The sequence below is a fragment of the Mastigoproctus giganteus genome, chromosome 7, assembly GCF_048544385.1.
Source record: "Mastigoproctus giganteus isolate SK-2022 chromosome 7, ASM4854438v1, whole genome shotgun sequence".
NCBI classification, from domain to species: domain Eukaryota; kingdom Metazoa; phylum Arthropoda; class Arachnida; order Uropygi; family Thelyphonidae; genus Mastigoproctus; species Mastigoproctus giganteus.
The window spans coordinates 98,127,770-98,150,207 of record NC_143581.1 but is presented as its reverse complement, the minus strand read 5'-3'; the positions used below and the strand labels follow the sequence as shown (position 1 = coordinate 98,150,207).

The 22,438-nt window shown below is 39.3% G+C and overlaps 1 protein-coding gene across 1 annotated transcript in view; it reads right to left on the bottom strand.

The window, feature by feature from the left end:
* Nprl3 (GATOR complex protein Nprl3) overlaps positions 1 to 22,438 on the bottom strand; it is a 425,627-nt gene that overhangs the window by 193,458 nt on the left and 209,731 nt on the right. The window contains exon 8 of the mRNA XM_090377042.1: positions 4,659 to 4,693. Within this exon, the coding sequence (XP_090233168.1) occupies positions 4,659 to 4,693 (35 nt within the window). The remainder of the gene's footprint in view (positions 1 to 4,658; positions 4,694 to 22,438) is intronic.

Sequence of the window (22,438 nt, the reverse complement as noted above, 5' to 3'; positions counted from 1 at the left end):
TCACATTGACTCCTTTCTGTGACCAGTTTAATCTTCTGAAAGCTTCCTCAAGGGCAGCAGTAAACAGCTTCGGAGATATTGTGTCTCCTTGTCGAACTCCTTTCTCGATTTTAAATTTGTTACTGTCTTTGTCTAGTCTAATAAAGGATGTAGCACTCTCATATATTTTCTTCAAAATCATAATATATGGAGTATCTATGCCTTGTCTTTCCAGTGCCCGAAACATTGCCTTATGCTGTATGGAGTCAAATGCCTTTTCATAATCCACAAATGCTAGGCATAATGGTGTTTTATATTCATTTGCTTTCTCCATTAGCTGTGATATTACGTGAAGGTGATCCATAGTTGAGAATCCTGTCCTAAAGCCAGCTTGCTCTTTCGGTTGATTCTCATCAAGTATTCTTTCTAATCTGTTAGTAATGACCCTTGTGAGCAACTTGTAGATATGGGATAACAAGCTAATTGGTCTATAATTTCCAATTTCTGATTTATCTCCTTTCTTATGCAGCAAAACTATGATTGCATTATTCCACTGCTTAGGCATCACACCTTTTCTAATGCACTTTGTGAAGAGCCTTGCCAGTTTTTGTGTTATGTCTCTTCCTCCCAATTTTAACAACTCTACAGTAACTTCATCTTCCCCCGGGGCTTTCCGATTCTTCATTTTCTTCAATGCATGTTCTACCTCATCAGGAAGAATATCGGGTATGTTGTATGTGTTGCTACTTTGCAATCCATGTTCCCCACTGCTGGTATCATTCCCTTGCTCCTTGTATAATTCTCTATAGTAGTCTTGTGCTATTTGAATTATGCCTTCTCTGCTGTTTATAAGTACACCATCGCTATTCTTCAGTTTCAGTATCATTTGTCTTTCTGTATTACTGCTCATGGCTCCTGATTTAAATCCTTTGTTTTCCCTTAATGCTTGTTCTACTTTTCTTGTGTTAAATCTTCTTATGTCCTCTCTGAGTCTCTTTCTAATGGCTTTGCATAACTCAGTATACTCAATTTTCTACCTGTCAGTGTTTTTCTTGCTCTTCATTTGACGTCTTTGGTTCATCATGACAAGTGTTTCTTGACTAATTTTTTCTTCTTTGGATTTCTGTTTCCCTATAGGTTTCTCGGGCTTTATCACTTTCGGAAAGTTGTAATATTCCTTGTCGATATCTTGGTCCTGAGCAGTCTGCAGAAGCTCAAACTTGTTCTTAAGTTCCAGTACATACTGCTTTTTCTCCTCCTCTGTTATTTCAAAGACCTTTATATTATTTACTCGAGTCAGTTTTTTCCTTTCCTTTCCTACATCTATATCAAGTGTACATCTTACCATTCTGTGATCACTTCCAACATTTACCTTATTCAGGACGGTAACATCATTCACAATATATCTTCTGTTAGTGAGGATGAAGTCGATTTCATTAGTAGTTAATCCATTTGGACTCTTCCATGTCCACTTTCTGTTCACCCTTTTCTTGAAAAAAGTGTTCATTACTGACAGTCCTTGAGATTCTGCAAATTCCACAAGTCTTTCACCTCTTATTTCTTTCACCAATTCCAAAGTTCCTCTTTCTACGCTGTTTTGCCTTTTTCCAACCTTAGCATTGAAGTCCCCCATAATAATAGTGTAGTGGGTTTTCTGCTCATCTAGAAGACTCTCAATTTCAGTGTACATTTCCTCAACCTCTTCATCATCATGGCTCGATGTTGGTGCATAAATCATTATAATCTTTAGCTTGTACCTCTTAGAAATCTTGAATATTAGTCTTGACACCCTTGGTGATGTACTTTTGAATTCCAAAATGTTGTTTTTAAAATCTTTATGGACCAGAAACCCAACTCCACCTTCACTCCTTTCACTGTTTCCATTGGTGTACAGCAGATTTCCACTTGATAAACTTATAAGTGATTCGTTTCTTCTTCTTGTTTCAGCCAAACCGATGATATTCCAATTCACATTTTCTAATTCCTTTTCCAGCTCTAATATCCTGTCTTCACCGATGAGTGATCATACGTTATAACAGGCCAAGTTCAATTTCCGTGCATGGCAGCCTGGTCGTACCCAGAGATTTTTAGCACCCTCTGCTTCCACTCTGATCCTCTCGCTGCCGTAAGAGGGAGAGTGAAAGCTGCTGGGGACTGAGGGCCATTTGTATTGTTGTGCTCTCATTGCTGGATGGTTTAGTCTTTTTCTCTTCACGCTGACCAGGCGTCTTGAAGAGAACCACTCTACACGTTCGTTGCCACCTAAGTGACGTAACAGGGCTTACCATCGAGAAGGTGTGCATGAGTGGATTTTAGGGAGGCAGGCCAACCGGACTTCTCCTAAATCTTCTGTAATAGAGAGATATTGGATCCATCAGTGTTTTAGGCTGAGTGTCTGATAACACACAGGATACCTGTTCCCCTCTAAATTCTGTTGAGATCTGGACCGGACTGGATAAGGTGCATTGCAGGATTTGTCAATTCATCATTGATAAATCCTGCAATGCACTTAAAGAATGTGTATACCATACACATTTGATAATTATTAGTTTTAATGTGGTCCAAGGCTAGCTTTATAGCATACGACTCTGTGATGTATATATTGCACTCGATGGAAATCTTCGCAGACAATATACTCTGTGGAAAGACTGCAGTGGATTCCACAAATGATTCTGATTTTGAGCAATCAATGAAGACAGGCAGAAAATCAGAGTAAGCAGCTTGATAGCCAGCACAGAGTTGTAGGTAGATATGAAATCCAATATTGCTATCTCAAGTACCACCTTAAGCGGTATATTCCTACGACCTTAAATGATATCCAGCTGGATTTGGCTGCTCCTTTGATGGCTGAGAAAAGAAGGTTACAGCAGATTTTTGTTTTTGAACTGGATTCAAAAAATAATTTTTACATTGTAGGCTTAGATAATTTTAAATTCTATTCAGTGGCAGCAACTGATAATGTCACCAATATCAAAATTTAAATGGAAAGCATTCAGGAAAATAATCGTAGAAGCTACTAGGCTTTTTATACTGACTAAGGGATACTGTTCAAGGCTTAAACTTAAATAGTTGCAAGATGAACTGATTAGGCATGTGGCAGAGAAGAAAAATAAATGGGATGCATATAAATTATGAGGTGATACAGAAGCCTATAGTATATATAAACTAGACTGCAATCAAGTCACAAAGGAATTTAGAAAAGAAAAGGTAGATTATGATAAATCTCTGGAAAAGAAAAGACTTCTGTGGAAAGGGGATGAATCACATTGATCTGCTAGATACGAATGGTGTAATTGATGATCCTGCTCAGGTTGCTGATAAACTGAAGAGTTATTTTGCATCTATTTTCATACATGAACGTTTTAGGGATGGGATGCCCAAAATGTATCAAACTCTAACAAGGAGCTAAATGATTCTGTGATAACCAAGAGAAAAATGGAAGAGAAACTTGAAGCTAAATGCAAAAAAGGCAACTTGGGTGGATGGGATATACCCAATTATATTTTTTTAACTGAAAGCAAAAGAGGTAAGCAAACCTTTAGCCATAATTATGAGATCATCATTAGATTCAGCGTAGATCCCCTTTGGACCAGTGATGTATAAATATATCTCCAATTCACAAAGGAGGATCAAAGGATGACATGAGTAATTACAGACATGTTATTTTGGCTTGTGTTTTAGGGAAAATTATGGAGTTGCTAGCTAAAAAGAGTAATGTAGACCATCTAAACAGAAATGCAGTCATAACTGCAGTCAGAGCATGGACTCATTCATGAGCAATCTTGTTTGTCTAATCTGATTGGATATTATGAAGAAATAACAAATGAACTGGAGGCAAAGAATAATTTTGAAATCGTATACTTAGATTTCAGCTTTTGAAACTGTTCCACATAAAAAGATGCACAAATTGGAACAAGTTACTACTATGGATAGAGGGATGGTTGAGTGGGAGGAAGAGAGATAGCAGTTCTCAAGGGGCACTGCACTTCTACAACTAATATTTTCTTAGTGATTTTAGCCTTTTCGGGCCAAAAATTCTTTATGAAACTTTACACTAATTAGACTGCAATTTATTTTTTTTATTTGATATGATTTGAGTATATACAAAGTCTTCTTTTACACAAGGGATTTATAGTTTTTATTTATTATTTTGACAGTTAAATCAGGAATTTTCTATTCTTCCAAATGGTAAGTCAAAGATTTCTATATCTTTAATAACTGCTTGTTGTGCATTAACCACCAATTTCAGTTCTATCTCCTGTGTCTACTTTCATGTGACTGCACAAGGTGTCAAAAAAGATTCTTCACTGTAACTATTTAAACCAGTAGGTCAAGAGGTGTAATCTGCTAGCTAAAACAAAAAATAAATTTTCAGCTTTAGGTGTATAGGTTGGCTGAACAAAGAATTATCCATAATCCCAGCAGTATCGTTCAACTGCAAAGTGACATGTAATCTAGTAACTGTAAATCTCTAACACTCGAATGATCTTCTGATTCTTTGCAACACAGCATTTAATAATAATAACAAATAAAAATAAATCTGCATAAACTACCATGAATCCTGGTAATCAGTTTCAATCATGATATTAATTGTTTAGATCGCTATCAGCATCATATATTCTTATGAATTATTGCATCTAAATGAAAAAGAGCAACATAATTATGTGAAATTGTTTTACCTTAATGCTTTCAAACTGCTTTGAATAGCTCTTGGCTGTGAATAAAACAAACACATGCTTTAGTCAAGAATTTTAAAAATAATTACACGTTTAACATTTTTTAATAACTCAGTTTTGAAAAGAATACCAAATAAAATCTATTAATTATATAATAGAAAAGTTAGGTCTAACACTCCATTAAATATACAGGGTAGTCATAAAATGTTACAAGCAGTTTTCTGGAAAACTAAGATAGACAGTTTTTTTTTTTTTTTTGATATTTATAGGCATAAACTAAATTTTAATGTCATTCAAATAGAAATCTCTAAGAAGATCTGGATTAAAAGCTGAAATAATATAAAAATATGAAGAACTGAAAATGATAAAACATCTGATGTGAGTTAACCTTTTACTTACTGTTTTTTCTCTAACTTTTGATTTAAAATTAGTAGTGCAGTATTTGTTTGTGATTTCCTGATTAATTTGTTGTATTTGTTCTATACTTTGTCCTTGTAATTGCTTAAAAAACCACAGTCGAATTCTACTGGCATATTATAGGAATGTTCAAATTTTCCACCATTGTTCTAGTATGGAGGTTTAGATATAGCAGATACTGGAGGTTTCTATGCAGCTTTGTAGCAGTGTAATCAGTATCAGAAGCCTTAAAAACTATAATATATAGCACTACTTATGTGTTTTAATGTCTTAACTTTATCATGTAGGATGTAGTTCATAATGTATGACATTACCCCAGGGGATCACATCTGGTGAGTATGGGCTTGGCACACCCAGGGTCCTGAAATGGATATTATCATTCTTCTCTTTCTTGGTGATTCCCTCCTACTTCTCTCTCTCTCTCTCTCTGGGTAACTCAGAATTTTTTTTTTTTTTTTTTTTTTGGTGGTGCAGCATAAGCCTCAGGCTTCTTTGCACCATATGGCTAATAATAATAATAATATTCATAGAGCTTTTAGTATTGGTGATTTGGTGTAGGTACAGTATCTCAAATAGGTCACTCAAGAGTTCAAATCACTTAGGTTGATGCCAGAGAGTTAAATTTATTATCTTTATAACGACTTAGAATTCACAAATGTAACATTACAGTGTAATTCGTACAACCTAAACTTGGGGAGAAACAAATACTTATACCATAAGCATGATATTGAAACATAAAATATATTCAATAACGTAAACTTCATAGCATAACCGGTGCACAGTGTTATTACTATATTAGGATATAAGTTTAGTGTAGTATTTTTAATTATACTGAATTTGAACCAAAATCATGCCTCAACCCAGAGCAACAAAGCTCTGGTCTCAAGGTAGTGGAAGAGCAGTGGCTCCAGGAGAAAATGGTTGTCCTTTGAATCAAAGCCTTATGAAATGTACTACTTGTTTGATATTGCAGAGCTATTAGGATTAGAAACAGGTCATGATATTGCCAAGGGGGATGATTTTGTGTGTGTGTACTCCACATAAAGAGAATGTAAAGCATGAAATCAGCATTGTTATGGGCCATTATGTCAACTTGAAGAACAGGGTGGATGCTCTCGAAGGACTTAAATTGTGGGAGACCATCAAGCTCTCAGCTTCCCATATCAATACCAGAGCTTGCACTTGATCATCAGGCAACACAGCAACAGCAGCAATCACCAAGGCAGGATGCGCTGTTATCACAGGAGCTAGTTATTGTAGGTGACTCTATTGTCAGTGAAACAGGAAATATATTCTGCAAAATTATAGGTGGAACAGGACCAGAATATGTCTGCCAGGGGCAAAAGTTGATGATGATGTAGAGCAGATATAATCTTTTAAGGGCACAAAAGGTGACACTGTTTACACGGCAGCACTAATGACATTAAGAGTGGGAGATCTGTGGACCTACTTAACAAATACAGGTCAATATTGAAAAAAAATCAAGAACTGGGATTAAATTTGAAAGTGTCTGCAGTTCTGCCCAGACATGATAGGAGGGAGTATATGAGGAGAGCCTTGTCAATCAATTTGACCCTGCAGGGACTGTGCAAAGCTCATGATGTAGAATTTTTCTTAGCGAGGTCTGTGCTTGTTAATAACAGAGACTGCTTCTACAGGGATGAGATACACTTAAATATAACGGTGCAAGAATAATAATGATATCGAGGCAGTGTTAGGTAGGTCGAAAACTGCTAGCTTAGAGGAGTTTCATAGACTAATGGATTAACATTAGCAGTATGCAGAGGTCAAAGTGATTCTTGCATTGCATCTATTGGAATGAGCATGTTTGAAAAGCAAGGTGCTGGGGATTTCAAGAACTGCTGAGAGTCATCATGGGACAAGAAAATACTTCGGCTGTGTTAAGGTAACTAAGAGTAAGAACAGGTGAATACATACTTACAAGTATACCAATGCTAGGGATATAGCATATAAATTTGATGAATTTCAAGTGCTAGTCAAGACAAAGACGAATATTTTTGGGTTATAACAGGCATGGTGTTATATCACACAGATATAAGGAATGCCTAATTTGAATTTGGAGAGTACAATGTGTACAGGAAGGATGGATGGGGAGGAAGGGTTATGTTATTAGTTAAGAAACGCAAAATCTAAGGAAGTACATCCAGGTTGACATGGGTAGACAGTGCAATGTTGAGCTAGTTTGGTGTGATATAAGCACTGGGAAACAAAAATGAAAGTAGGAGTGTGTTATAGGCCTGTGATGAGTATGTTGAACAACTGTACAGAGAAATAAAGTGGGCCAGTAAATCAGAATGTCTCATAATGGGGGATTTTAATTTCCCATATATTGACTAGAACTTGTGATTTGGTCACTCACACACTAGCAAGACTTTTATGGATTTATTGGATAATTGTTTTCTATAACAGCATTTTCAAGAGGAAACCAGAAGGAGTAATATTCTTGATCTGATTATCAGCAGAGATTATGCATGCATTAAGAATCTGCAGATAGAGGAACTACTAGTTGGCAATGACAGTGTACTGATGTGAGATTTACTCAAAGATGTATCTAATATCAGGGGCAAAAGGAAGGGTTTTTGCTTTTGTAAAGGTGACTGTGGTGGTCTCAGACAGTTTTTAAATTCTCTACTGTGGGAACAACTGATGATGTTACCAACAGCAAATTCTAAATGGGAAGCATTCAAGGAAGTAATCTTGGAAGCTACTAGGCTTTTTATACCAACAAAGAAATACTGTTCTAGACCTAAACGAATGTCTAAAGAACTAATGAGACTTGTGGCAGAGAAGAAAAATAGATGGAATGCATATAAATTATTATTAAAATGGATGGAATGCATATAAATTATTTCTTATGTCTATAAGTAGACATAAGAAATATCTACTATAGACTACTATAAGAAATATTTGGCAAAGGATGCAAAGAAAAACAGTAAAGACATCTTTAATTATGTAAACTGTAGATGGAAGGGGATTAATCAGATATAGATATAGATGATCCATTGATATAGATGGTTCGACCATTCATGATCCTGCAAAGGTAGCTGACAAACCATATGAGTATTTTTCACCTGCATTCACACATGAGTAATTCTGTAGGGAAGTGGATGCCAGAAGTTTATCCAACTCTTAACAGGGAGATAATGATTTTGTAATAACTAAGAGCAAAGTGCAGGAAAACTGGTGAAGTTAAACATAAGAAAGGCAACTGAGGTGGATGGGATCTATCCAGTTATATTAAAGGAGGCAGCAAAGGAAGTAAGCAAACTCTAAGCCATAATTATGAAGGCATCCTTGATTTGGGGGTGGTCTCCATGGACTGAAAATATGTAAATGTATCCCCCAATTCACTAAGGGGGATCAAAGGATGACACGATTAGATACAGACCTTTTAGTTTAGCTTCTGTTGCGGGGAAAATAATGGAGCCACTGGCTAAAGAAGCATTTCAGGATCATCAAGAACTGCAGGTATAGTTCAAACACAGCATGAGTTTGTTAAAGGGAAATCTTGTCTGCCCAATCTGATTGGACACCAAATGTGGTCACAAAGGAACTGGTTGCAAAAATAATTTGAATATCTTATACTTGGATTTCAGGAAAGATTTTGATATTGTTACACAAAGAAGACTGCTGTAAAGGTTGAATCAGTATGGCATTAAGGGCAAGTTGCTTCTATGGATAAAGGGATGGTTAATTGGGAGAAGCAAGAGTTGTAATTAATGGACACTGCTCTTTATGAACTAATGTTATTAGTGGAGTCCCCAAGGGTTCGTTGTTGGGCCTCCCTTGTTGTTTTCTGTATTTATCAATGATATTAGTGTCCACGTTTGCTGACTACACAAAGGTTGGCAAGGTTGCTAATGACTGTATGCTACTGCAACAGGATCTAGAGAAGCTGGGCAGATGGGCTGAGAGGTGATAACTGAAGTGTAACATTGGCAAATTTAAAGTATTGCATATGGGTATCAGTAACCCAGAGTAACATACCAAGTGTGAGGTACTACACTCAGGGTAGTGGAGAATGAAAAAGACCTTGGGGGGGGAGGGATATTGTGCAGTCAGATATGAAGTTTTCTAAGCAGCACAGACAGGCTGCCAGAGCAGCTCAGGGGGTCTTGTCAATGATATACAGGAATTTTGATAGCATGGATCAGGAGGTGTTTATCCCTCTGTATAAGGCAATCGTCAGGCCACACCTTGAGCACTGCATACTGGAGGTCTCATTTTAGGAATGATGTAGAGAGTGGTCTGGAGGTCTTATTTTAGGAATGATGTAGAGATTGGTCTGGAGGTCTTATTTTAGGAATGATGTAGAGATTGGTCTGGAGGTCTTATTTTAGGAATGATGTAGAGATTGGTCTGGAGGTCTTATTTTAGGAATGTAGAGATTGGTGAGGGGAAACAAAGGGTTGCTCTTACCAAGAAAGCCTTAAGTTCTGCACAGTGCAGTGTTTTGAGACTAAGCACCTGAATGGTTATCAGATTGAGGTGTATATTACTGGTAAGATTCATTAGAACCTTACCAGTAATCCCAACTTGTTCAATCTTATACAGTAACGTCTCATTAGTGATAGAGTCAAATGCTTTGCTAAAATCCAAATAAACTATATTGAAATTGTTTCCTAAATACAGGCTCATGAGTAATTGTGTCAAATAGCCTACTAAATTAATTAAGCAGGATTTAACCTTAACAAAGCCATATTGTGAGGTCTTCAGAATGCCACATCTATCTAAATGTCTATAGATTTCACTCTTAATCATTGCCTATAAGATTTTTCCTACCACTGAAGTCAGACTAAGAATAAATTTTATGTATTGATGAGACAATGGCACTTTTCCAATCCAAAGGAATCTCCCAAGTTCAAAAAAGATGCCCCCATAATTAACCTCAATGGTTCAATATATCAGTTATCCAGTTATATTGCAGAAGGCAGCAAAGGAAATAAGCAACCCTTAGCCATAATTATGAAAGCTTCCTTGAACTAAGGGGGGGTTCCTTGTAGACTGGAGATTTGAAAATGTGTCCCCAATTCACAAAAGGGGATCAAATGGTGATACGACAATTTACAGACATGTTAGTTTAACTTCTGTTCCAAGGAAAATAATGGAGTCACTGGTTAAGGAAGTGATGCAGGCTCATCTGGACAAGACAGCAGTTATAGTTCAGACACAGCATAGGTGTGTCTGAACTATAACTGCTATGTCTGAACATTATGAAAGCTTCCTTGAACTAAGGGGGGGTTCCTTGTAGACTGGAGATTTGAAAATGTGTCCCCAATTCACAAAAGGGGATCAAATGGTGACACGACTATTTACAGACATGTTAGTTTAACTTCTGTTCCAAGGAAAATAATGGAGTCACTGGTTAAGGAAGTGATGCAGGCTCATCTGGACAAGACAGCAGTTATAGTTCAGACACAGCATAGGTTTGTTAAGGGGAAGTCTTGTCTGACAAATTTGATTGAATACTACAATGTGGTCACAAAGGAATTGAATGCAAAGAATAATTTTCATATCATATACTTAAATTTTTGGAGAGCTTTTGATACTGTGGCACATGGAATGCTATTGTACAAATTGGAGTGGTATGGCGTTAAGGGCAAGTTGCAACAATGGATAAAAGGACGGTTGAGTGGGAGAAAGACAGTGTCATTATCAATGGACACTGCTCTTCATGGACAAAGTTATTAGAGGATTCCCCCAGAGTTTAGTGTTGGGCCCATTGTTGTTTTCGGTATTTATCAATGATACGGATGAAAGTATAACCCCAGGGGCTCATATCTGGTGAGTACAGAATTGGCACACTCAGGATCCTGAGCTGGATATTATCATTCTTCTCTTTCTTGTTGATTCTACTTTTGACTCTTGTTCTCGTTCTCTCTCTCTCTCTCTCTCTCTCTCTCTTTTCTTCTCAGGGTAATTCAGAAATTATTTTTTGGCTGGTGCAGCATAAGCCTCAGGCTTCCTTGCGCCATATATATAATAATAAACCTGAGAAACATTGCAACACATCACTGCGGGGTTCAAGGTGATCACCCAGACTGAGTACACTCAGAGACACAACCAGGTAGCCAGGAAAATACATCAGAAGCTAGCGAGGAAATACCAGTTGACCAAAGAAAGTGTACCATACTACAAGTACAAACCTCACGCATTACTAGAAACCCAAGAATACAAGCTGTACTGGAACCGCACCATAATAATGGATAAGACCATCCTGCGCAACAGACCAGACATAACCCTTGTGACAAGATGGAAAAGGCTACATACCTGATTGACATAGCAGTGCAAAACACTAGCAATGTCCAGAAAACCCATGAGCAAAAAATTTGGAAGTACACGAACCTGAGACATGAGGTCAAGGAGATGTGGTATATGCAAGATGTATCGCCCATCCCGATCATCGTGTCAACAACCGGTATGATGCCAAAGACTCTACATTGCAGCCTAGCAGCAATAGGTCTCCCAGAAAACACTTACAAGGAACTCCAGAAAGTCGCAATCCTGAACACCTGTAGGATAGTCAGAGATTTCCTCGGCCAACAGTAACACCAAACTGACAACACGCTGTGTACTTGGTAGCAGTACCCGTCACGGAGTAGAATCCCCCAATCAGGGAGAAATAATAATGATAATAATAAATATAGTAATAAAGGGGTGCGATGGCTAGTGGTAACGACTACCAGCCTGATGGACCCGGGTTCAAGTACCACCTTGGCGGAAGCCAATGTGGCTTCATCTCGCTGGGATTCAGTATAACAATAGTAATAAATTAGAATAATAATAATTAATAAATAAATAAACATCGTGAAAGTTGCTCCAAGGGACCTATCTACCCCAAGGTCAGAGTGGCGGCTAAGGCAGATTGTGGCGCCATCTGGCATCACTCCCATGAACTATCACTAGACATAAGCCAAAGCTAAACAGGTCCAGCTCCACGGATGGATGATGTCGCAGAGAAATAGTAATCATACTGCATAGAGTTTGGCGCATCATAAAGTCACTCGCATTCAGGCCTTATGCAGAGGAGTCGGTTCAAAAAATCATACACAGTCTCCGAGGAAGACAGTGCAGCAAGTGGTACTGTCCCCCGTATTGGCTACCGTCTCTTAGGGCAAGACCATCCAGCCCCACCAACTGGAAGTGCTTCCTGCGCAACTGTGCTAGTGACCACCCAGGAAGGGAGAAAATGCCAACATTGAAGTGGAGCATCGAAATGAATATGTACATCGTGCAAGCATACTACAAAATAACAAAGCTGGAGACCGATATGACAACTACTTTATTCTTTATTCGGTTTTATAATTTATTCTTTACTCGGCCTTGTAATTGCATAAAATGTAATTGCAGCTCCACTGAACGAGACGTTTTTTAGCAATATTTAGCCGCTTTATTGACCAATTGTTACATCAAATTATTTTCTATAAGTAGCTTATAGACGTAGTCAGGATCCTTAGTTTATTCCGAATTGAGACAGCGAGATTTGGAAGTTAATTAATACTTAAGTGTCCGTAGATTTACCGTTCTTAACTTGCCACCATTGTTATACAACACAACGTTATATCTCAAACTAGATAGCATAAGCTTAGTATAGTATAGTATACAATATAATATAGTCAATTAATCAGTAAATTCTATTAATCTTGTTAAACTTCATTGTCAATTAAATTGTACTTTTAACTAAATACACATAACTACTTAGATTACAAATGTAACATAATTAATTAATACAGAACTTGATATGGAAGTTATATAAATGGAACTCGTAGATAATACTCGATACTGAAAAATAGAGGCCCTCTGTAGCCGAGTGGGCAGGAGTAGGAGTGCAGTAGCACACGCTCTTTGAGTAGACCGGGGTTCAAGCCCCTGACTGCTGAATACAGCCGATCTGCCAACCCGCACTAGACCAGCGTGGCAGATTATGGTCCATTTCCCTCAACATGAATTGTTGAGGAGGCTTCCATCCTGCAGTGGGTTGATAATGGCTGCACTTTACATTTTTTTACTGAAAAAAATATATAGCGTTATAACTGTGTTAGGATACAAGTTTAGGGTTATAATTTTGTACTGAAATTGAAATCTTATTGAAATTAAATCGAAATAATGACTCAGACCAGAGCAGCAAAGCAAAAGGCTCAAGCTAATGGGAGTGCTGTGGCTCAGGGGCGAACAGAGGGGGGGCCGTTGCCCTCTGAATCACAGCCTTTTAAAATGCACTGCTTGCATCATGTTTGTGGAGAAATCAGGTATGGGACATGATATTGCCATGGGGGTTGTCTTTGTGTGAGCGCGATGTAAGGAGTGTAAGGAAATCAGGCGAGAACTCAGCGTTGTTATGGGCCTATATGAGAGCTTGAAGGACAGGGTGGATGCCCTCGAAGGATCTAAATTGAGGGCCCATCAAGCTCTCAGCTGCCCACATCAATGCCAGAGGTTGCACTTGGTCATCACGCAACACACCAGCAACCCCCCAAGGCAGAATGCACTGGTTCCACAGGAACTAGTTGTTGTTGTTGGTGACTCTATTGACAAGAAAATGGGGAACATGCTTTGTAAAAAGGATAGGTGGGACAAGACCAGGGTATGTCTGCCAGGGGCAAAGGTTGATGACGTTGAAGAGCGGATATCATCTTTTAAGGGCACAAAAGGTGATATAGTTGTACACATTGGCACTAATGATATTAAGAGTAGGAGACCAGCAGAATTACTTAACAAATACACTGTTGAAAAAAAGCCATGAATTAGGGTTGAATTTGAAAGTGTCTGCAATTCTGCCCAAACACGATAGAAGGGGTGTATATGATGAGAGCCTTGTCGAACAATTCGGCCCTGGAAAGATTGTGCAAGGCTCAAGGGGTAGAATTTTTTTCAGCCTGGTCTGTACTTGTTAACAGGAGAGACTGCTTCTACAGGGATGGGATACACTTAAATAGAAAGGATGCAAGAATATTTGCTAATGCTATCGAGGCAGTGTTAGGTGGGTCGAAAAACTGCTAGCTTGGGGGGATACAAGGCCTAATAGATTAACAGTAGCCATTGGGAGAGGTGAAGGTGATTCTTGCACTGCTTCTATTGGAATAAGCAGCAGTCTGGAAAACAAGATGCAGAATTTTTCAGAGACTGCTGGGAGTCTTTGCAGTACAAGTAAACACATGGGTTGTATTAGAGTAGCTAAGAATAGGAACAGGTGCATGTATACATTCGTGTACACCAGTGCTAGGAGTTTCGTAAATAAATTTGATGAATTTGAGGTATTGTTCAAAACATCAAAGGCAGATATTGTTGGGATATCAGAGACATGGTGTCACACAGATAAAAGGAATGCAGAACTGGAATTTGGGGAGTACAATGTGTACAGAAAGGATAGACAGGATAGGAAGGGATGAGGGGTTATGCTATTAGTTAAGAAACACAGAAAATCCAAGGAAGTGAAGCCAGTCGACATCGCTGGACACTGCAGTGTCGAGTCAGTTTGGTTTGACATAAGCATTGGGAGATCAAAATTGAGAGTAGGAGTGTGCTATAGGCCTAATGACTCTGATGAGTATAATAAGAAACAGTACAGGGAAATAGAGTGGGCCAGTAAATCAGAGAGTCTTATAAGGGTTGATTTTAATTTCCCAGATACTGACTGGAATTTGAGGGTTGGTCACACACACACTAGCAAGGCTTTTTTGGATTTATTGGATGACTGTTTTCTACATCAGCATGTTTGGGAGGCAAATAAAGGGAGTAATACTCTTGATCTGATTATCAGTAGTGATTCTTCATGCATTAAGAATCTGCAGATAAAGGAACCACTAGGTGGCAGTGATCACCTTGTGCTGAAGTGGGATTTACTCAAAGAGGTAACTACCATCAGGGTTAAAGGGAATGGTTTTTGCTTTCGTCAAGGCGACTACGATGGTCTGAGACAGTATTTAAATTCTATACAGTGGGACCAACTGATGATGATGTTACCAACAGCAAATTCAAAATGGGAAACATTCAAAGAACTTATCTTATAAGCTACTAGGCTTTACATACCAACCAAGAAATATTGTTCAAGGTTCAGGCCTAAATGGTCGTCAGATGAACTAATGAGACATATGGCAGAGAAGAAAAAGGATACATATAAATTAACATGTGACACAGAAGCCTATGATTGATATAAGCTGGTCTGTAACCAAGTTAAAAAGGAGGTTAGGCAGGCGAAGGCAGATTACGAGAAATCTTTGGAAAGGGATGCAAAGAAAAACAGCAAAGAGTTCTTTACTTATGTAAATTCCAGAAGGAAGGGGATGAATCAGATTGGTCCACTTGATATCGATGGATCAACTATTGATGATCCTGCTCAGGTAGCTAACAAACTAAATGAATATTTTGCATCGACATTCACACATGAGGAGTTCTTCAGCGAGGGGAATGCCACGGGTTTATTCAACTCTGGCAGAAGCTAGAGAATCTTGTAATAACTGAGAGTAAAGTGGAGGAGAAATTGTTGAATATAAAGACAAGAAAGGCACCTGGGGTGGATGGGATCTATCCAGTTATATTAAAGGAGGCAGCAAAGGAAGTAAGCAGACCCTTAGCCATAATTATGAGAGCTTCCTTGGACTCAGGGGAGGTACCCACAGACTGGAGATGTGCAAATGTGACTCCAATTCACAAAGGAGGATCAAAGGCTGACACAAGTAATTATAGACCTGTGAATTTAACTTCTGTTCCAAGAAAATTAATGGGGGCACTGGTTAAAGAAGCACTGCAGGATCATCTAGACAAGACTTCCGTTATAGCTCAGACACAGCATGGTTTTGTTAAGGGAAAGTCTTTCCTGACCAATTTGATTGGATACTATGATGCAGTCACAAAAGAACTGGATGGAGGGAATAACTAAATAACTTTGATATTACATATTTGGATCTTAGAAAGGCTTTTGATAGTGTTGCACATGGAAGACTGCTGCACAAATTGGAGCAGTGTGGCATTGGAGGCAAATTGCTGCAATTTGGAGGCAAATGGATAAATTGGAGGCAAATGGATAAAGGGGTGGTTGATCAATGGACACTGCTCCTCGTGGACTAATGTTATCAGTGAAGTCAGTCGCTCAGGGTTCAGTGTGTTAGGTCCATTATTGTTTTCTGTATTTATAAATGATATTGATGATGATATATCAAGCTTAACGTCCAAGTTTGCAGACAATACGAAGGTTGGCAGGGTTGTCAAGGACACTACTGACACTATGCTGCTGCAACAGGATCTGGAAAGGTTGAGCAGATGGGCTGAGAGGTGGCAAATGAAGTTTAATATTGGCAAATGTAAAGTACTACATATGGGAAACAGCAACCCCAGAGCAACGTATCAACTCTGTGGTACTACACTGACAGTGGTAGAGAATGAAAGGGACCTGGGGGTGGTTGTACAGGCAGATATGAAGTTCTCTGAGCAGTGCAGATGGGCTGCAAGAGTAACTCATGGTGTATTGTCAATGATATATAGGAATTTTTCTAGCAGGGATAAGGAGGTGATTATTCCCTTGTATTAGGCAATGGTCAGGCCACACCTAGAGTACTGTATACAGGTCTGGAGGCCTCATTTCAAGAAGGATGTAGAGCTGCTGGAAAGAGTACAGAGAAGGGCAACAAGATTAGTGAATGGAACAAAAGGGTGCTCTTATGAAGAAAGACTTAAGTTTTGCAAATTACAGTGTCTGGAGACTAGGCACCAGCGAGGTGATCTGATAGAGGTGTATAAAGCCTTGAATGGTTTGTCCATGCTCAATGCTGATGGGATTCTTCCTCTTGCTCAGAATAATCACCCGAGAGGGCATAAATTCAAATTGAAGAAAGACAGATGTAGGATAGACGTGCCGAAATTTGCCTTTAGCCAGCGGGTGGTTGGTTGGTGGAACAGACTTCCATCCCTTGTCGTGGAAGTTGATAGCCTAAATAAGTTTAAGGCTCAACTGGACAGGTATTTCGAACGAATAGAGGGGTGAGAAGTGGAAGTGGGTTTTTTTTTTTTTTTTTTTTTGGCTGATGCTGCGTAAGCTTTCTTTCTTGCATCAAATGCCTCTACTAATGCTAATGCTAAAGTACGGATATAGCCTCAAAGAAGGAAGGATGACATCAAGCTCTAAGCGTGAACCGAGCAGCACCTCAGGCAAGTACTCCAGTTCACCGAGGAATTCAGCAATGATATTAGGATGGAATTTGGTGTTGACAAATGCAAGACCCATGGATTGCACCAGGGAAAAAATTAGGAAACCAAAACTACCAGCTGAGGACTGGCAAAGAGGTCGAAGCCATGGCAGAGTTAGGGTCCTATAAATACTTGCGGATGATGCAGGCTCAACAGTTACAGCACAAGGAAATTAAGGTCTGCCTGAACGAAAAATACCATCAGAGAATGAGAAGCCTGCTGAATGCAGGGAACGCAGTTAAAGCCATAAACACCTATGCAGTCCCGGTGCTAACGTACTCCTTCGGGGTCATATATTGGTCTAACACAGAGCTGGAGGATATCATGAGAAAGACAAGGAAAATGATGACCAAGAGCCGCCAACATCACCGGAAATCTGCCATGGAGAGACTGCCAATTGCACAGAAAGGAGGAAGGGCCTGATTGACCACATTGAGCAACAGAAGACAGCAATAGTTAACCTGAAGGATTACTTCCAGAAACACACAGCAGCATTCCAGCAGGCCATAAGGAAGATAGACAAGCGGTATACCTCACTCAACTTCAGCAAGGAGCCCTCCCGACCAGGAGATACAAACGAAGCTAGAAAGATGGGCAGAGTAGACACCACAATGATCTCCATCAAGATCACATAGATAAAATTACTTCCAATGCATGGCTCACGAGCGGGCGCTCTTCCCTGAGACTGAAGGATTCGTGCTCGCCATCCAAGATCAGGTAATCAACACTAGGAACTATAGAAAATAAGGAGCCTGGATTGTTCGATGACACGTGTCAACGATGCCACCTGGCCCCAGAAACGATCCAACACATCACCGTGGGATGCAAGGTGATCACCCAGACTGAGTACAGGACATGACCGGGTAGCCAGGATCATACATCAGATGCTAGCAAGGAAATACCAGTCGATCAAAGAAAGTGTACCGTACTACAAGTATGAACCCCAGACAATACTAGAGACCCCAACCCACAGGTTGTACTGGGACCATGCCATAAAAACGGATAGGAAAATCCCACACAAGAGACCAGACAAAACCCTTGTTTGTTTGGTTTTTTTTTTTTTTTTAGGAGCATTAGCAACTAAGGCCATATTGCTCCGGGATATGCGTTGGTCATTCCCGGACCTTTCCACATCCTCCGTATTTGTTGGTGATGGGCTCGAACCCCGGTCTAATCAAGAAGTGTGTGCTACGCACTGCTGCTCCTTCCCACCTGGCTACGGAGGTGCCTCAAAACCGTTGTGGACAAGAAGGAAAAGGCTACCTATCTGATTGACATAGCAGTACCCAATGCTGGCAACTTGCAGAAAGCTCATGGGGAAAAAAATCAGGAAGTACACGAACCTAACACAGGAGATCAAAGAGATGTGGCATATGCAACAAGTAACGACCATCCTGATCATCATGTCATCCACATGTATGGTGCCAAACACCCTACATAACAGCCTAGCAGCAATAGATCTCCCAGCGAACACCTACAAGGAACTCCAGAAAGTCGCAATCTTGAACACCTGTCAGAGTTCCTCAATAATCAGAGAGTGCCACCCTGTGTACTTGGTAGCAATACCTGTCATGAAGTGGAACCCCCAATCAGGGAGAAATAATATAAGAGCAATAATCATAGTGATAATAATATTAATAATACAAGAATTAAGGTTCATGATAGACCAATTGAGCCAGTACCAACGGGTTAATAGGAGTAAGAAATTGATTTGGAAAAGTGAAGAGAATCCTCAAGAGAGACAGCATCCAAAGCAAACATGAGACAAAAAATCAGAGAATAGGAGAGAACTTGGACACATTGAAGCAGAACCTCCTTCGCTCAGCAAGAGACTATGCTGATATAAAGAGAGCTCCACGAGGAATATAAAACAACCAAATCTTTGATGAGGCCCAAAGAGGCTTCTACAGTAGTCTCGGAGAAGACAGGATAGAAGGTAACGGACCACTCGAGCAGAAGACGATTAAGGGGTTCTGGGGAAACATATGGAGCAGGGAAGTATGACATAACAGCCGAGCCCCCTTTATAAAACTAAAATGCAAGAAAACCAAGAACATACAAGAAATGAGAGGGTGGGAGATTCGGTAAGAAGTAAAACAGATGATCAAGAACTCTCACAACTGGAGAACTCCAGAAATAGATAACAACCACAACTACTGGTATAAGAAGCTCACTTGCACACACACAAGCACCTGGCAGAGCAGTTCACCCGAATGATAAGGCACCCAGAGACAGTCCCGAAGTTTTTCACTCAAGGAATATATCTGAAGCATATCTGAAGCCTAAAGACAGAGACAAGAAACCTGGCGAAATATAGGCCAATCACCTGCCTCCCAACAATGTACAAGATCCTAACCAGCTGCATAACCAGGAAGATATCAGACCACTTGGAGAGCCAGAACATAATGGCCGAACAGCAGAAAGGTTGTTGTTGTTGCTTAAGGGTTTTAAGACACAAGGGCATCAATGGCCAAGATGTGTCTTTCCAAGTTTTTAATGTAAATCAAACATTTTTTCATATTTGTTTATCAAATCTGATTTGCCGAATAAAATTAAATAATTCATCTGTATTCGCAGAGTTGTCTAAGATCTGTTGAAGAGTAACTTGATTCTGGTTATTGCATAAACTCTGAAAACAAAGGAATCTGGAATTTCTGAATCGAGGGCATACCAAAAGAATGTGCTTTACTGTAAGTTGAACTTGGCATTGAAAACAGAGTGGGGGATTTTTGTTTGCCAATAGATGAAAATGAGTAAGATGAGTATGGCCAATTCTCAGTCTGGCAAGTATTACTTCTTCTCTGCGACTCTCTCTGATGCTTGAGTTCCATATTTCTGGATTAGGTTTTATTTCATGTAGTTTATTGTTGACTTCATTTTTCCATATTTGGGCCCATTCATTTTCACTTTCTCTAATAATGATTGGACTAAAATCAGTTTGTGGAACTAGCATTGTTCTGTTTGGCAGTTCTGATGCTGACTTAGCTGCAATGTCTGCTTTTTCATTGCCTTCTATTCCACAGTGTCCTGGGATCCAGCAAAGAGTTATTTCAGAGTGTTTCTTTTGACAAAGGTTGATTAAAAACTCAATTTCTTGTAGAAGAGGGTGACGAGAATGTCGTTTACCCTGTGTGGCTGAAATAGCACTGAGTGAATCCGAGTATATTAAAACAGAGAGGGATGACTGTTGACATATTTCACTTAATGCAAGCTGTATAGCATACAGTTCTGCAGATAGAATGCTGCACTCAACTGGAAGGGATTTTGAAATTACATGCGAAGGGAACACGGTTGCTGCACCTACATGTGATTGGGTTTTAGATCCATCCGTATAGATTATGAGTTTTCCAGTGTGTTGCGAAGTATGATTGGCATGCAACTGTCGGATATTACATAGTGGAATGGTATTTTTTGGCCACTGAGCGAAGTAAAGATCAATGTTTATATGATGTCTATTCCATGGAGGTAAAGGCATATTTACACTTTCCGCAATTTTATTGAGATCGAGTTTCCACTTTTTTATTACTTCTTGAAGACGAATTCCAGCAGGTCTGGGTTCATTAGGTTTGGATTCATAAAGTGTTGGCCATAAAGGTTGGTTGAGATATACCCAACAGGGGTGAGTTGGAAAGCTTCTTATTTTGGCAGCGTATTGGCAGAGTAAGCGTTGTCTTCTAAGATAAAGCGGAGGGTCGTGTGCTTCTATATACAAGCTTTGAACTGGCGAGGTTCTGTAGGCGCCTAGTGCTGATCGAAGGGCACTGTGTTGAATGGTGTTCACAGACCGTAAGATGCTGTTTTTAGCTGATGCATATACTATGGCTCCATAGTTTAATCGTGACCGGATTAGAGCACGATATAAATTCAGCAATGACTGTCTGTCAGCACCCCAAGATGTTGAGGATACTGCACGAAGGATGTTTAGTTTCTGGAGGCACGTAGTTCGTAGATAGGTCACATGTTTACGAAAATTTAATTTGGTGTCTAAATTCAGACCCAATAATCTTATGCAGTCTGTCATCGGTATTTCTCTGCCTTTCAGTTTTAATACAGGTTCCGGATGAAGCGATCGTAATTTACAGAAGTGTATTGCTGCTGTTTTCCCCTCGGTTAATTGATAGCCGTTGCTTTCTGTCCAAGTTTCAATTTTGTTTATTGCTATCTGTAGTTGTCTTTCAATGGTAGCCATGTTCGATGATTGACAGGAAATAGCAAGATCATCTGCATACATATAAACTTCTACCGTGGCTGGGATGTCTCTTATAATGCTACTGGTACGTAATGCAAAGAGTGTGGCACTTAAAATCGATCCCTGAGGTACTCCTTCTTCTTGTGTGTGAATTTTGGACAGCTCATTCTGGAATCTTACTTGAAAGGTCCTGAGGTGAAGAAAATTCTGAATGAATCTAGGCAGGTTACCTCTCAGTCCAAGTTTGTATAAGTCTTGGAGGATTCCATATCTCCAGGTTGTATTGAATGCTTTGGTAATACCAAACGTTATCATTACCATGTGCTGTTTCTTAAGAAAAGCATTTCGAATGTGAGCTTCAACCTTGATGTGGACATCAGTTGTACACCTGTTACGGCGGAAACCAAATTGATGGCATGATATGGCATCTTGATCTTCAACAATCCAAACAAGTCTCTTATGAACCATCTTTTCTATTATCTTTCCTAAACAGCTTGTCAAAGATATAGGACGATAACTATTGGGGGAGGAAGCATCTTTCCCAGGTTTCGCTATGGCTATTACAACTGACTGATGCCATGTATCAGGATAAACATTCTCCTCAAAGATTCTGCTGTAAAATTTCAGTAGTGAAGATTTTGAGTTTGAGTTGAGGTGTCGAATCATTATGTAGAAAATGCCATCTGGTCCAGCAGAACTATTTCTAGAATTCTGGAGAGCTTCATTAAGTTCATTCATCGTGAACGGAAGGTTATAAGAATAAGATTGTTTTGTAACAAAGTTAATTTTATATTTTTCCACGGACATTTTTTTGCGTCTAAATGAGTCTTCATAAGATTGAGATGATGAAGTGAGTGCAAATGTTTCTGCTAAAGCCTCTGCAATATCAGTTGGAGAGGAAATATCTATTCCTTTCCAGGACAGGATTGGGGCTTTGGTCTGTTGATACTTTCCACTGAGGATACGGATCTTT